The 13,576-nt window shown below is 59.4% G+C and overlaps 2 protein-coding genes across 2 annotated transcripts in view; both read right to left on the bottom strand.

Annotated features, from left to right (window-relative positions):
• The window catches only part of LOC140263303 (cyclic AMP-dependent transcription factor ATF-7), a 52,289-nt gene extending 50,563 nt beyond the window's left edge, over window positions 1–1,726 (bottom strand). Inside the window, exon 1 of the mRNA XM_072358143.1 lies at window positions 1,628–1,726. The gene's annotated coding sequence lies outside the window, so the exon portion shown is untranslated. The remainder of the gene's footprint in view (window positions 1–1,627) is intronic.
• Window positions 1,727–2,310: 584 nt separating this feature from the next.
• The window catches only part of LOC140263282 (ATP synthase F(0) complex subunit C1, mitochondrial-like), a 30,124-nt gene continuing 18,858 nt past the window's right edge, over window positions 2,311–13,576 (bottom strand). Inside the window, 6 exon segments of the mRNA XM_072358108.1 lie at window positions 2,311–2,567; window positions 2,638–2,798; window positions 3,484–3,561; window positions 3,867–3,929; window positions 3,931–3,940; window positions 5,865–5,998. Of these exon segments, the coding sequence (XP_072214209.1) occupies window positions 2,453–2,567; window positions 2,638–2,798; window positions 3,484–3,561; window positions 3,867–3,929; window positions 3,931–3,940; window positions 5,865–5,998 (561 nt within the window). The 3' untranslated portion in view covers window positions 2,311–2,452.

Here is a 13,576-nt window from a genome sequence, read left to right as displayed (position 1 = left end):
TCATGGCCACCAGAGCATGCTGCTGGCTTGCAGTCATCCTGCAGACCACCAGGACCCATAGGTCCTTCTTTGCAGAGCTCCTTTAAAGCAGCTCAACCCCCTGCATCAGCCTTTTCCAGCCCCACAGCAATCAACCTTCCCCCTTAACAGAGATGCTCCAAGCCCCCACCATCTTTGCAGCTCTCCATTACAGCTGCAGGACTCCACACTGACAACCCTACAAAGCAGCTCCGAGGCCACGCTCACAAACTGCACCGCAATGCTTCAGTGCTCCCAAAGCCCCCCCCCAAGTGAGAAAGACCTTGGGGGGGGTCAGCAATAGGGAAGCAAACACCAAACCCTCCACATTCTGCAGCTTGCAGATCTCCCTGCGTGCTATGGGGGATCACTTTGGTGGTGGGCAGGGTTGGCTCAGAGCCCCCCCTCACTGTACCCCAACCCAGGGGGCACCTACAACCACACTGCGCTCTCTGGATCCCTCTTGGGAGCTCTGAGCCCCCCAGCACTCAATGGAGGACCCACAGGACACCCCCCCACCCCACAACACTCCCTGTCCCCTTGGGGTTCCCCCATATATCAGAGTCTCCCCCAAGCCCCCTTCCTGCCCCACAGCTCTAGGACCCCAATACCACCCCCAGGACCCCAATACCTCCCTAGAGACCCCAATACCTCCCCCAGGACCCCAATACCTCCCTAGAGACCCCAATACCACCCCCAGGACCCCAATACCTCCCTAGAGACCCCAATACCACCCCCAGGACCCCAATACCTTCCTAGAGACCCCAATACCACCCCCAGGACCCCAATACCTCCCTAGAGACCCCAATACCTCCCCCAGGACCCCAATACCATCCCCAGGACCCCAATACCTCCCTAGAGACCCCAATACCATCCCCAGGACCCCAATACCTCCCTAGAGACCCCCCCACAGCCTCAGCCCCCCCCCCCCATCTCACTATCCCACCATACCCCCCCCCACAGCCTCCACCTCCATGTAGACCCCCACCCCAAAGCCCTCCTGAACCTCTGAAGCCCCACAGGCCCCTTTTACCCCCCATTTCCCCCCTTTTAACCCCCATCTCCCCCCTTTTACCCCCCATTTCCCCCCTTTTAACCCCCATTTCCCCCCTTTTACCCCCCAACTTCCCCATTTTAACCCCCATCTCCCCCCTTTTAACCCCATTTCCCCCCTTTTACCCCCCAACTTCCCCCTTTTAACCCCCATTTCCCCCCTTTTAACCCCCATCTCCCCCCTTTTAACCCCCATTCCAACCCCCCCCAGGCCTCCTCGCTCCCCCTCCGGCCCCGCCCGGGCCCCCTCACAGCCACCCAAAGCCCCGCCCATAAAAGGAGGGACGTTCCCACTGGCAGCACCCATCCACGCCGCTATTGGCCGCAAAGCCCGTCACTCAAAGCCTACCGCGCAGCCCATTGGCCGCCTCACGCCGTCAGTCAGCGAAGAGGCGGGAAGAAGGTAGGGGGGGGGCCGAGCGGCCGCCTGAGGAAAACTCGGGGAGAGTTGTGGGGGGGGGGGGAGGGGCCGGCGCTCCCCACCACCCTTCGTTCCCTCCGGGGCAACCCCAGCGCTACCGGGGAGGCCTCGCCGAGCACCGGAACCGCCGCGTACCTCGGGGAGGGCCGCTGCCGCCGCTGCCGGGGCCTCGCGTTGGCTGCGTCTCCCTCTCGGCCGCTCCCGCCTCCCCTCAGCCCGGCCCGGCCTCCCCCCCCCCCCCACACACACTCAGCCCCCGCCCGCCCCGCGCACCGAGCTCTCGCGAGACTAGAGGGGGAGGAGACGCCGCCGTGGTGCGCACCAATGGCGGTGCGCGGTGGGCGGGGCTTCGCGTTAGTGGGCGTGGTTTACAAGTGGGCGTGGTTTATAGCTTGGCCACGCCCCCCCTCGCGGGGTTGTCCCGCCCGTAGCGGGTACCGCGATATGCCCCGGTGGCGCAGTGGTATAAGCTGCTGCTTGCGGCACCAAAGGACCCGGGTTCGAATCCCCCCTGTGGTGCAGGGGGTAGAAGTGCCGCTTCGCTACACAGGGGGCTCGAAACCTGGGAGTTGGACTCGATGATCTCTAAGGTCCCTTCCAACTCGCACGATACTATGATACTATGATATGATGATATCGCGACAGAACAGGGTCTAAGGAAGGGTTGAGGTGATACAGCAGGGCAACCATGGGGATGTGACACCCCCAAACCCAACCCCAGCACTACCATGCGCTCAGTGTCCCCATAGGGTATGTATGGGATGTCCCCAGCCAAGTGACAAGGGTTAAGCCACCAAGGAGGCACGAGGACACAGAGCTGTTGTCCAACCGTATTTATTCCCCCCCTGTCGGTTGGGGGTGAGCAATGGGGCCGGTCCTGCCCCACATTCACAGCCGTGTTTGAGGTGCAGCCACTGTCAGCATCACTGCGGCACCTTCACACTGCAAGCACCGCTTCCATCACATGGCAAAGAGGATAAGGAAGGCCACCATCAGGCAGAAGAGTCCCATAGCCTCAGAGAGGGCGAAGCCCAGGATGGCGTAGGAGAAAAGCTGCTGCTTCAGTGAGGGGTTCCTAAGGGGAAAAGGGGAACGTGGTCAGTGGGATACGGCTGGTGTGCAACCCCCCCCTGCCCCCTCCTCACCTGGCGTAGCCGATGATGAGGCTTCCAAAGACGGTGCCGATGCCGGCCCCAGAACCAGCCACCCCTACAGTGGCTGCACCAGCACCGATGAATTTGGCTGCAGTGTCGATGTCCCTGCGGGCCACGCTGGTCACGATGCTCCTACAGGTACTGGGGTGCAGCTGGGGGGATGGGGACAGTGGGGACAAGAGCTGCAATGGGGATGGACAGCATCACCGTGTCCCCTCCTGCATTAGTTTCTGTCCACTAACACCCTTGCAGCCTCCTGAGCTGCAATGGGGATGGACAGCATCACCGCAGCCCCCTCCTGCCTTAGTTTCTGCCCACTAACACCCTTGCAGCCTCCTGAGCTGCAATGGGGATGGACAGCATCACCGCAGCCCCCTCCTGCATTAGTTTCTGTCCACAAACACCCTTGCAGCCTCCTGAGCTGCAATGGGGATGGACAGCATCACCGCAGCCCCCTCCTGCATTAGTTTCTGTCCACTAACACCCTTGCAGCCTCCTGAGCTGCAATGGGGATGGACAGCATCACCGCAGCCCCCTCCTGCCTTAGTTTCTGCCCACTAACACCCTTGCAGCCTCCTGAGCTGCAATGGGGATGGACAGCATCACCGCAGCCCCCTCCTGCATTAGTTTCTGCCCACTAACACCCTTGCAGCCTCCTGAGCTGCAATGGGGATGGACAGCATCACCACAGCCCCCTCCTGCATTAGTTTCCTCCTGAGGACCCCAAACTGGACACAGGGCTCGGCTCCTTCCCCATGTCTATGAGTGTTGAGTCCCTCAAGCCCCCCATGTTCAGAATCCCCCCCCCAGTCCCTACGTGTCCCCCCAGCACTTTACCTGCTCCATCCGTGCATTGGGTGTGCTGAGCAGGGAGGCAGAGAGAGGCTGGCACAGCACACGTGGGCTCCTCCACACCTACAAGGCACGACTGTCACATTACTGGGAGGGACATAACACAACCCCCCACCCCCCAAAGCCACCCCCAAATACAGTCTGTGGCCTTAAAGCTCCAATATATATCCCCAGAATCCTCTCCCACCCCCAACCCAGAGCATCATTGTGCCCAGCCCCATATTAGAAGGACAGGATGGGATGTTGGGGTTGAAGCTCTTGTCACCCATCAATGCTGTCACCCATCAATGCTGTCACCCATCAATGCTGTCACCCATCCATGCTGTCACCCATCAATGCTGTCACCCATCGATGCTGTCACCACTCACCAGTGCAGGAACAGTGAGGAGCTTTGTGCAGGTGTACATGGTGAGGGAAGAGGGACACACGTTGTGGGACACAGCTGGAAGAGACACATGGATACGGGAGAGTGAGGGGGAAGGTGGCCCTGGGGACATGCAGGGGGGGGGATGAGGGGACACCAGGAGGGCTGAGCCATGTGGGTAGGGCTGTATTGCTGTCACCCAAGGCAAACTGAGTGCCACCCAATGGATGGTCAGAGGGTGGGGGGCAGAGATGGGGGGGTATGGAGCTGATAAGGGCCTGGGGTAGGGGGGTAGCCTGGAGGTGACAGGGATGGGGTGAGGGAACAGCATGGGGAGGGGACATGAGGGAGAGCAGAGGGATGGGATGGGGGTCCCAATGGGGGTGGGGGTCCTAATGGGGGTGGGGGTCCCAATGGGGGTGGGGGTCCCAATGGGGGTGAGGGTCCCAATGGGAGTGGGGGTCCCAATGGGGGTGGGGGTCCCAATGGGGGCTCCCAAAGCTTAAGGTGAAGGGGGGAGATGGCAAAGTGTATTGTGAGAGGTAAGGGGACCCCAAGATGCACTGTGAGGTCCCAATGGGGGTGGGGGTCCCAATTGGAGTGGGGGTCCCAATTGGAGTGGGGGTCCCAATGGGGGTGAGGGTCCCAATGGGGGTGAGGGTCCCAATGGGGGCTCCCAAAGCTTATGATGAAGGGGGGTGATGGCAAAGTGTAGTGTGAGGGGTAAGGGGACCCCAAGATGCACTGTGAGGTCCCAATGGGGGTGGGAGTCCCAATGGGGGTGGGGGTCCCAATGGGGGTGAGGGTCCCAATGGGGGTGGGGGGTCCCAATGGGGGCTCCCAAAGCTTATGGTGAAGGGGGGAGATGGCAAAGTGTAGTGTGAGGGGTAAGGGGACCCCAAGATGCACTGTGAGGTCCCAATGGGGGTGGGGGTCCCAATGGGGGTGGGGGTCTCAATGGGGGTGGGGGTCCCAATGGGGGTGGGGGTCCCAATGGGGGCTCCCAAAGCTTAAGGTGAAGGGGGGGTGATGGCAAAGTGTATTGTAAGAGGTAAGGGGACCCCAAGATGCCCTGTGAGGTCCCAATGGGGGTGGGGGTCCAAATGGGGGTGGGGGTCCCAATGGGGGCTCCCAAAGCTTAAGGTGAAGGGGGGAGATGGCAAAGTGTATTGTAAGGGGTAAGGGGACCCCAAGATGCACTGTGAGGTCCCAATGGGGGTGGGGGTCCCAATTGGAGTGGGGGTCCCAATGGGGGTGGGGGTCTCAATGGGGGCTCCCAAAGCTTATGGTGAAGGGGGGTGATGGCAAAGTGTATTGTAAGGGGTAAGGGGACCCCAAGATGCACTGTAAGGTCCCAATGGGGGTGGGGGTCCCAATGGGAGTGGGGGTCCCAATTGGAGTGGGGGTCCCAATGGGGGTGGGGGTCCCAATGGGGGTGGGGGTCCCAATGGGGGCTCCCAAAGCTTAAGGTGAAGGGGGGGGGTGATGGCAAAGTGTATTGTAAGGGGTAAGGGGACCCCAAGATGCACTGTGAGGTCCCAATGGGGGTGGGGGTCCCAATGGGGGCTCCCAAAGCTTAAGGTGAAGGGGGGAGATGGCAAAGTGTATTGTAAGGGGTAGAGGACCCCAAGATGCACTGTGGGGGGGGGGCTCAGCGTGAAGGGCTCCCCCCAAAGAGCAGCACGAAGGGGTCACCCCAATGGCTGGCAGCAAGGAATAGCCCTCAGTGCATTGAATGGGGGTATATGGGGGGTAGGGGGGGGCAGCCCAACATGGAGGTTAATATGGGGGCCGGGGGGGGGGGGGGGATCGCCCCCAGCCTCATCAGGAGGCCCCCATAGAACTCAACGTGGGGGTGACCTCAAAGCAGCTCATGGGGGGGGGGTCCCTCCTCTATGTTCCCACATAAGGAGGGGGTCTCCTCTCCCCCCCAGCCCCCATTCAGGAGGAAGAAGGATCCCCCCCCCCCCCCCCCCCACCCGCAGCCCCCGGCCCCTCTCACCTGGAGCACCGGCAGCGGGCAAAGCGCGGAGGGTCCGAGTGCGCACGCGCGCCCGGAAAGAACCACAGAGAGGAAAAGATGGAGGCGGGGCCTGCGCATAGAGTGTCCCCCTTCCGCTCAGTGGTGCCGCCTGCCTGAATGGAGGACAAGGAAAGGAGGAAGGGCAGAAGGGGGCGTGGTCAAATGGGGGCGGGGATACAGCGCCCCCTGGCGGCACCACGGAGAACAGCGAGCTCCCCCTATAGGGAGCGAGTGCAACGTGTGGCTTAGGGGGGGCTTAAGGGGGGTTTGAGGGGGCTTAGGGGGGGGTTGGGGGGGGTTAGGGGGGTTTGTGGGGGTCTGAGGGGGTTTAGGGGGGGTTTGGGGGGGTTTTAGGGGGGTTTTGGGGGGTCTGAGGGGGCTTAGGGGGGGTTTGAGGGGGTTTTAGGGGGGTTTGGGGGGTCCCATTGGTGCTGTCAGAGGGGATTTATGGGCCGCCCTAATGCGGGAAGCCATAAAAGCCTGAAGAGCGCCGCTATTAATTAAATCATTGTTATAATTAACTTTCATTCAAGGAAAATCAATAGAGAGGAGCCGGGCTGGAAGGAGCCCATCCATCCGTCCGTCCACTTGTCACAATGGGGGGGGTCCATCCCCACCCCCTCCCCCAACCCAATTCCCATTGCTGTCCCCCCATTATTACTCCCCTCCCCCCCCCCCTCCCTCCCCAAGCCAATTATTTCCCTCCTCATTTACTTTTTAATCACCATTTTCCCCATTTCCCCCCTTTATTCCCTGATTTAAGCCCCGGCTCCATCAGCCACCATTGACCTTAACGGCTTCAATTAAAGCTCAGTGTCTGCACTCCCCCCCCCCACCCCCCACCCCACAGGGGGGGGGGTCCCATCCCCCTCCCCCCCCTCCCCCTCCACCGTCGCTGTGTTAATGTCACCACGATGGCTTTGACCTTGGGATGAACGTCGGCTCCAAAGCACCGCAGGGACAGCGGCTGCTGAGCACGTTGTGTGGGGTCTTTATGGGGTATTTATGGGGTGGGGGGTGATGGGGGAGGGAGGAAGATGGGGGGGTGTCACCCCCAGGGTGTTTGTCACTGTGGTGGTGGTCCCGACTGTGTCCCAGTGAGGGATGGGGGTGGGGATGAGGTTGGGATGGGATGGGATGGGATGGGATGGGATGGGATGGGGATGGGATGGGATGGAATGAGATGGGGTGGAATGGAGATGGGATTGGGATGGGGTGGGGATGAGGATGGAATGGGATGGGATGGGATGGGATGGGGATGGGATGGGATGGGATGGGATGGGATGGGATGGGATGGGATGGGTTGGATTGGGATGGGGATGGGGATGGGGATGGGACGGGATGGGATGGGATGGGATGGGGTGGGGATGAGGATGGGATGGGATGGAGATGGGGGTGGGATGGGATGGGATGGGGATGGGATGGGATGGGATGGGATGGGATGGGATGGGTTGGATTGGGATGGGGATGGGGATGGGGATGGGACGGGATGGGATGGGATGGGATGGGGTGGGGATGAGGATGGGATGGGATGGAGATGGGGGTGGGATGGGATGGGATGGGGATGGGATGGGATGGGATGGGGTGGGGTGGGGATGAGTTGGAATGGTATAGGATGGGGATGGGATGGGCGTGGGATGGAGATGGGATTGGGATTGGATGGAGTGGGGATAGGATGGGATGGGATGGGGATGGGGATGGAGATGGGGATGGGGATGGGATGAGATGGAGTGGAATGGAGATGGGATGGGATGGGGATATGATGGGATGGGATGGGATGGGATGGGATGGGATGGGGATGGAATGGGGATGGGATGGGATGGGATGGGATGAGATGGGATGGAATAGGATGGGATGGGGATGGGGATGGGGATGGGGAGGGGATGGGGGTGGAGATGGGATGAGATGGGATGGGATGGGATGATGGTGGGATGGGGTGGGATGGGATGGGGTGAAATGGAGATGGGATGGGATGGGGTAGGTGTGGTATAGGATGGGGATGGGATGGGGGTGGGATGGGATGGGATGGGGTGGAATGGAGATGGGATTGGGATGGGGTAGAGTGGGGATGGGATGGGATGGGGATGGGGGTGGAGATGGGGGTTGGATGGGATTGGGATGGGAATGGGAATGGGGACAGGAATGGGATGGGGACAAAAAGCTGGACACTTCCAGAGGGGCAGAGAGGATCTCATCCCGAAAGGTCAGGGATGGAAGGACAGAGGGACAGGAGTAGAGACAGAGAGACTGAGGGATGGAGGGACAGTAGGACACAGACATGGAGGGATGGAGGGACAGATGGACAGACAGAGGGACAGTGGCGGGTGGGGGGTGACACAGTGAGACTCTGCTACAGCTGTGCACAGCTGGACCCCAACATCACCATCGCAGCTGCACACAGCTGGATCGGGGGGGAGCTCTTCCACATCTGGGCACAGCTGGATCCCAGCATCACCATTCCACCTGCTCACAGCCCAGCTCCACTGCCACAGCTGGGCACAGCTGGATCCCTGCTGGGGGGGGGGGGAGGAGGGCAGAGGATGGAGCTGATCCAGTAACACTGAGACCATTCCCATCCCATCTCTGCACATCGGGTGACCCACCGGACCCCCCCCCCCCCACCCTGGACACAGAGCAGCACCTTTGGGCCTTGAGTGCTCCTTTATCACCCCCCCCACCCCCAAAAGACCAACAGCCCCCCCCCCCAATACCGGGGTGGCCCCGGGGCTCCCAACAGGGACATTCACTCGGTGCCACCGTCTGAAATACGACCCCATAAATCCCCGCCGTTGTGGCTCATTGCTTAATTAGCGCCTGAAACGAAGTGATTCAGAGGGGGCCCGATATGGGATGGCGTCATTGCGAGACGCTGGGATGGGAAGGAGGAACCACGGGGGGGGGGGTTGAATTTGGGGCGACTTTGGGGCTTTTCGGGGCTGCTGATGAAGGTGGGGTGGGATGCACCGAGGTCTGCACAGGGATATGGGGACACCAATACAACCTCCCCCCCAACCCCCCCCCCCCCCTGTGTGTCACCAAGGGTGTGGGGTCTCAGTAGGGCTCTCTAGGGGTCCCCCTATCACCCCTATGGGGGCTGTGCCCCCCCCAACCCCACAATCTTCCCCCATTGAGGGACATTCTCCCACCCCAACCCCCCCCCTTTTATTTTATGTCCCTTTTCCTTTTTTTATGACAAACTTCACTTTACGTCCCTGACATTTAGCAGCGGATCGGATCTTCCCTCCGGGACAGCAGGAAATGGAGATATTTATTGGGGTCGGGGGTTTGGGGGGGGGGGGAAGCTGTGAGATTTACTCCTATGGTGCAGTGCCATTATGGGTCCATAATGCAATATGCAGTGCTATGGGTGGGGATATCCCTTTATTGGGGGGCTCAGGGATGGTGTGACCCCCCACCCCCCACCCCCAAAAGGGCTGTGATGGGAACCCTGAGCCAGTGGGGATGCTCTGGTGGCAAATATGGGGTTGTGTCTGGGGACACATAGCCCCATATCCCTACAGCTCCATATCCTCATGGTCCCATAGCCCCATCATCATCCCACAGCCCCATCATCCCACAGCCCCATATCCCATTGCCATTTGGATGCCCATGAGCAGATGTCAGGGTGGGGGGACAGCCCCCATTACAGCTATGGGCACAAAGTTTCCCCACCCCCCACCCCGAACCTATGACAAAAGCTGAAGGTTTGGGGGGGGAAATCAATCCATCCCATATATTTCTCCCAATATCTTCTGCTGTTCCTTTGTTCTCAGAGCAATGGGAGCTGAATGGATGGTCCCAACTGTGGGGGGGGGGTCTCCCCACACTGACCCCATTCTGGTCCCAATCCCCATCACCGTGTTGGGATGGAGAGATGGGGAGGGAGAAGTGAAAGGAGGGGAGGTGAGATGATGGGGGGGGGTGAGGTGATGGGGGGGGGGGGGGGGGTTGTTATGGAGTGGGATGGGGATGGTGGGTTTGGGGTGGGTGTTGGGTTGTAGGATGGGTGAGCAGCCATGGGATGGGTTGGTGGGTTGTGGAGTGGGGAAATGGATGATGGGATGGGATGGATGGTGGTCCATGGGATTGGATGGTGGGTTGGGGGTGGGCAATGGGCTGTAGGATGGAGGGGTGGTTCGTGGGGTGGGGTGTGTTGGGACACGAGATGGGGCAATAGGTTGGAGAAGTGGGATGATACGGAGAGCCAAGGATGGGATGGGATGATATAGGGTGAGACGAGAGGATGGGTGATGGGATGGATGCAATAGGGTGGAATGGGATGGGATGACAACTCATGCAGTGGGTCGGGAGATGTGGTTATGCCATGGGGATGGGACACAGACAGCTGGGAGTGCCCCATAGGGCAACAGCACGGCCGGATCTCTGCCCTATAGCCCCTGGTGGTGAATGGGGTGGAAACTTCATCACGTCCCATTTTTGGGGCAACTGCTCCACCCTCCGGACTCCAACAGGAACGCAGCGACGTGGCCGTCCCTCTTGGGAGACCCGAACCCCTATAGGGTCCGTCCGACCCCCCCCCCCTCAAATCCCCCGCCCCTATTTAAGCCCCTCGGGCGGTGGATTCTCTGATGGCTGATAAGGGCTGTGCTCACTGTGTTCTATGGGACGTGTGGGTTCTTTCTTTGCCCAGTTCTCTCCAAATTCACCCCCATTTGGTAAACGCTACATTTTTTTCTCTCCATCTTCTCACATTTGTTTGAGAAGAGCCATAAAACGATGGGAAAAAGCAGAGATTTATGACACAACCAAGTGCTGCCCCTGCTCCATCCATCGCCCCCAACCACACATCCCCAATGGAAGACCCCAAAGCCAGGGCTGAGGATTTGCCCCCCATGAGGCAGCATTTGGGGGCCCCTTCTGAACCCAAAGTTGTTCCCACTGAGCCGAGAGATGGGATCCATTGCACCACAGAAGTGTGGGAAGGGGTCATAAAGACAACACAATGTGTGCCGCAAAATGGCTGGGGAGACCCATTTTGGGTAGAAAACAGGCAAAATGAGGCGTGTGAGGGGCTGTCTCCCCTTTCCCTATGGGAGACGGAGGGATCAGTCCTTGGGGTGACCCCATTGGGGTGGGGATATCACCACTGCAGTGCTGGGGACCTTCGCATCCCCTCCCATCCCCTGATCCCTTTGGGGTCCATTGGGGACCTCTTTCCATCCCAACGATCCCACCTCGGCCTCGTCTACCTTCCGAGTACGGAGCAGCTGAGGGATGGTTTCCATGGCAACCCGCACGGAAAAAAATTACATCTGCATTTCTCCATTTGGGGTTAAGGCTGCAATTTGTATGCAGGAGGGCGAGCGGCGCCTGAAACCCAAGCAGAAAATCCAACAGGAGGAGGCAGGAGGGGATAGAAGGGAGGTGGGAGCAGCTTGCAGCCCCCATACATAGGGCTGCCCCCCCAGTGTGGATGGGATGAGGATGAGGTAGGGAAGGGGACAAAGGGGGGGTGGGGGAGAGATGCATTGAGGTGTTTAAGGAGAGAGGAGTCCTCGTCCGTCCTTCGCATCCATCCATCTGTCCTTCCCTTCCTTCTGTTGTTATCCATGTAGCTCACATCCACTTGTCCTTCCCGTCCATCCATCCATCCTCATCCATTTCTCCTTCCTCCCTGTCTGTCCTTCTCATCCGTCTGTCCTTCCAACCTTCTATCCTGTCTATCCACCCTACCCACCTTTCCCATCCCTCTGTGCCCTTCCTGCCCACCCATCCTTCCTCTCCACCCCTCCTTTCTGTCTGTCCTTCCTCTCCATCCATCCATCCATCCATCCATCCATCCATCCGTCCATCCGTCCATCCATCCATCCTTCCTTCCGTCCATCCATCCATCCATCCATCCATCCATCCATCCATCCATCCCACTCGTCCGTCCTTCCAAGTCCATTTATCCATCTTTTCTCCCCATCCATCCCTCCTTATCCTTCCATCCATCCTACCAATTTATCCCTATTATCCATCCATCCTTCCCATCCGTTTCTCCTTCCCATCCATCCCTTCTCTCTCCCCATCCTTTCCATCTATTCTGGTTATCAGGGGGGGCACTGGGGCTGATCCTGCCCATCCCATTGCCCCCCTTTCATTTCCCCATCCCCTTTTTCCCCCTCCCATCCCTTTCACCTCCACCATCAAGGTCAAGGATACCCCGATTACCTCTACTCACCCCATTACCCCCCCATTGCTGCCATAATGGGAACCGACCCCCCCCCCAATGACACACAGGTGACACCGCAGACCCCGGGTTGACGCCATAGGGTGACACCACGCTACCCACATCCCATTGCTGGCAGCAGCCCTGCTTGCACAGCGGTGATTTATGGGCTCCTGGCAGCCCCCCGCCCGCCGTCAGCCTTTGTCTGAGCTCAGCGCTGCGGTCCTTTGTCCTCACGGTGCTTTGTCACCGCTGAGATTTCCCTCTTCCTGGATTTGGGGACACGGTGGGGACATTGCCAGGCATGGGGTGGTGGCAGCGGGGTTGGAAGGTGTTGGGATGTCAGCAGGATGAGGCCCTGACACCGTGGTGAGGGGCAACGCCATCCCCAGCCCTCCATCCCCCCTATGGGATCCACCGGGGATAGAATCTGTTGGGATGAGGTCCTTTGGGGATGGGATTCAATGAGGATGGGGTCCATTGGGGATGGGGTTGAATGGAGATGGGGTTGAATGGGGATGGGGTCCATTAGGGATGGGGTTGAATGGGGATGGGGTCCATTGGGGATGGGGTTGAATGGGAATGGGATCCATTGGGGATGGGGTCCATTGGGGATAGGGTTGAATGGAGATGGGGTTGAATGGGGATGGGGTCCATTAGGGATGGGGTTCAATGAGGATGAGGTCCATTAGGGATGGGGTTCATTGGGGATGGGGTTGAATGGGGATGGGATCCATTGGGGATGGGGTTCAATGGGGATGGGGTTCAATGGGGATGGGATCCATTGGGGATGGGGTCCAATGGGGATGGGGTCCATTGGGGAAGGTGTTCAGTGGGGATGGGGTCCTTGAGGGATAGGGTCCATTGGGGGTGGGGTCCTTTGGGGATGGGGTTCAATGGGGATGGGGTCCATTGGGGATGGGGTCCATTGCGCGTGGGTCCCATTAGGGATGGAGTTCACTAGGGATAGGATCCAGCTGGGATGGGTTCCATTTGGGATGGGATCCACTTAAGATAGGATCCATTTGGGATGGATTCCATTTGGGATGGGACCCATTTGGCGTGGTGTCCATTAGGGAAGGGGTCCACTGGGGATGAGTTGCATTTGGGATGGGTTCCAACAGGGCTGGGGTCCATTGGGGATGGATTCCAATGGGAATGGGGTCCTTTGGGGATGGGTTCCAATGGGGATGGATTCCAATAGGAATGGGGTCCAATGGGGATGGGTTCCAATGGGGATGGGGTCCAATGGGGATCCCAAGGCCCCAAATTTGGCCTTTTTTCACCCAAAACATGCACTGATCTCTTTTATCCCCCAAAGTGCCCCAAAGCTGCTACAGATAGAGACCAACAAAAGAGTTGCCCCAAATCCCCTCCCAGACATTGTTACCCCTGAGGTGAAATCCTCCATTTCTCCCCCAAAATGCCTTTCTCCCCCCGCCCCCCCCCCCCTGGACTGGTGGTTACTGGTGGTTACTGGTGGTTACTGGTGGTTACTGGTGGTTACTGGTGGGCAGTG

The sequence above is a fragment of the Excalfactoria chinensis genome, chromosome 28 (genome assembly GCF_039878825.1).
Source record: "Excalfactoria chinensis isolate bCotChi1 chromosome 28, bCotChi1.hap2, whole genome shotgun sequence".
Classification (NCBI taxonomy): domain Eukaryota; kingdom Metazoa; phylum Chordata; class Aves; order Galliformes; family Phasianidae; genus Excalfactoria; species Excalfactoria chinensis.
Note: the sequence above shows the minus strand (reverse complement) of the source record. Positions and strands in the feature narration are given on the sequence as shown.